Source organism: Enhydra lutris, unplaced genomic scaffold, assembly GCF_002288905.1.
Source record: "Enhydra lutris kenyoni isolate GAN:26980312 unplaced genomic scaffold, ASM228890v2 scaffoldscaffold16, whole genome shotgun sequence".
NCBI classification, from domain to species: domain Eukaryota; kingdom Metazoa; phylum Chordata; class Mammalia; order Carnivora; family Mustelidae; genus Enhydra; species Enhydra lutris.
Genome location: NW_019154100.1, coordinates 35,896,465 through 35,899,190, shown reverse-complemented (window position 1 = coordinate 35,899,190; position 2,726 = coordinate 35,896,465). Strand labels below are relative to the sequence as shown.

General features: G+C 31.5%; 1 protein-coding gene across 4 annotated transcripts in view; it reads right to left on the bottom strand.

Annotated features, from left to right (window-relative positions):
• Positions 1–428: 428 nt before the first annotated feature.
• Positions 429–2,726, bottom strand: part of LOC111147271 (DnaJ heat shock protein family (Hsp40) member B9) — a 5,905-nt gene continuing 3,607 nt past the window's right edge. For all 4 annotated transcript variants that reach the window (XM_022503215.1, XM_022503214.1, XM_022503213.1 and 1 more), the window contains one exon: positions 429–1,930. In XM_022503215.1, coding sequence (XP_022358923.1) covers positions 1,482–1,930 — 449 coding nt within the window. In that variant the 3' untranslated portion in view covers positions 429–1,481. The remainder of the gene's footprint in view (positions 1,931–2,726) is intronic.

The following is a 2,726-nucleotide window of genomic DNA, read 5'->3' as shown; positions in this document are numbered from 1 at the left end:
AAAATCAGTAAGTATACCTTCCAGAAAATAATTTAGATATATAGATTTAATAGAATAATTTCATCTTCTTCAGAGTTTTCAAATTAAAGATTATAATCAACAAATATAGCTTTATGCAATGTCTCATCTTTTCCCCAATGAGGCCTAAAAGAGGAAAGAATACTTGCTCCTAGCAAGCAAATACAACAAAATTATAATTAACAAAATCTTTGAGCTACCAAAATTCGTGAGGGAAGGAGGATGATAAGAAAGTAAGAGAAATTACCAAATGTCAAACAAACAAGGCTCTATCAGGGTTTTCAGGTTAGTCAAAAGTAACTTTTGGAATATGGTCTATGGTCAGCATAAGCAGCCCCATTGTTTATATAGCCTCCATAGCTCTAAAATTGCAGAATAAACTTTTAACAATAAAATGAAAACCAAGAACATCATATTGTAAATATTATATTTCTCTCACTCACACACAATGTTGTATGAGACATTTACTAGTTTTAGTATGTATCCATAGGATTAATACTCGTATGGAGTATAATGCAAAAAGTGCTGAACTAAAGAAATAAGTCTATATGAAAACAAAAGCACACATTTCTTAGGATTTAAAAATATTGCACATAATAAGGTTGCACAGAAATTACTGGCTGTTTTTACAAACAGAATGAGGTATTAGTCAATCTCTAGATAAAGATGAGTGCAAAGAAGAGGAACCACACACACATAAAAAATACATAAATCCATATAAGACTTAGAGCGCCAACAACAAAGAAAGAAATGTGAAATGATATATAAATTAGCTATGATTTCAACACTACAAAATCATCAGCCAGGGACCAAGCATGTAACAATCTCTTGGTAATATTTCAAAAGTTTTCAACTTTCTTTCAGCCAAATGGCTATGAGCAATCCGATCATTTCACTTACTCCAATTTTACTGCAGAAAGGTATGGTTCTGTGGTAAATATTAAATCATGCCTTTCTAAAGTTTTCAGTGGAAAGATACTGCTATCCTTTGCTGAATGACTCAATTACAGTTTCGTGTACATTTAGCAACCCAAATCAGAGATGCCGCAGAGCATGCAATTTTAAATTAGCAAAGGTTTCACTGCAAAAAACCATTCAAGTTCACACAATTTAAATCTACAATAAGTTTCAAAGTTTAACCTTTAAATATATCAGGCAAACTCAATCTTTTCTTGGTAATAAAACTGGCCACGCAAGTAAGCCCAAGGGCAAGTAGAGAAAAAAGACCAGGCAGAATTATAGTATCTTTTTTAAAGAATCTTTCCTATCAGGGAAATTAATAATTAGCTATTTTCTACTGAGTGTTGCTGAATTTGTCAAAAACATTTAAATACATTTAATATCTATATCAAGTTAAGTGAAATCATGCACTTGTCAAAATAGTTCACAGAAAATTGTTTTGCATCAAAGGGTATTGAAGAAAAGTCAACTAGTTGGCTTTAGTGAGAACAGAAAATAGTGAACTACTGTCCTGAACAGTCAGTGTATGTAGTAACCATATTTCCTCTTCGTTGAGTGACAGTCCTGCAGTGCTTGCTAGATCCGTGGAATCTATTTTCAGTCTGTACTGTATGCCGATTGGTGTCAAAACCACTAAAAGAAAACATTTTCTCCATATCTTCAAACATGTCATCAAACAGTCCACCTCCAAAAGAAAACTCCTGGAAATGATGTCTTTGTCTACTGGAACCATCCTGGCGTGTCTGGAAGTGATTCTCAAAATGCTTCTTGGACCGAGTGTTTTGGTTTTGACCAAAAAACCCAAAGTCTTTAAATAAGTCATCAAAATTGAAGTTAAATGATTGCTCAAAAGGACTTCCGTTACCTCTTTGTCCTTTACCATTAGTAAAAGCATTGTGTCCAAGTGTATCATACTCTTTTCGCCTATTAGCATCTGAGAGTGTTTCATATGCTGAAGAAAATAAAAATACTTTAGTAACTTAAGATAATGAAAATTGCATATACCCAAACCTCCTCAGATAAGTGAATTCAACTCTCTATTTTAGGGAAGGATTTCATACCACCAATAAAACCAAAACATTACAAACGTAGGAAAAAAAGTTAAAATGAAAGTTACAAAAGGCAGGGCTTTTGTCCTATTTACTGTATAGTATCAACTGTCAGAATAATGCCTGCCCCTAGTAAATATCCAATAAATATTTGTTAAATGAATGCTACCATCACTTACAAATAAGCATGTGGGCAGCAATTGCAGTTATTTTTCATATTATTTGGGTAAAAACATTACTTGTCTTAAATAATTTAATGTTCCAATATAACCAATCAAGAATTCAGATTTTTCACTTCCTTACTAGTTGAAGTGTTAAAGTTTATCTCCAACTCTCTACTCAATTACCTCCACCACCATTAGTTACTGAATTCTCAGGTGGTCCAATTTGTTTTAAAACTAGTCTTAAATCAAAATTTGTTTAATATTTTTCCTTCAAAGATAAATGTAGCTTTTAAGTATAGATCAAGTGAAGAAAAAAAAAAACAAAACATTTCAAAGTCTATTTAAATTTTTTATACTTAGTATTTTTGTATTTAATCTCCATATTTGGTAAAAACTGTTCTGTAAGTTAGCTTCTAAGTTTTGGGTATCTAAAATTCCTTTTAACTTGGAAACAATAAGCAATTTCATACACAACAGAAGAATAAAGTGATACATTTTTAACAATTTAAGATCTATATGACAATAAAAATTTATT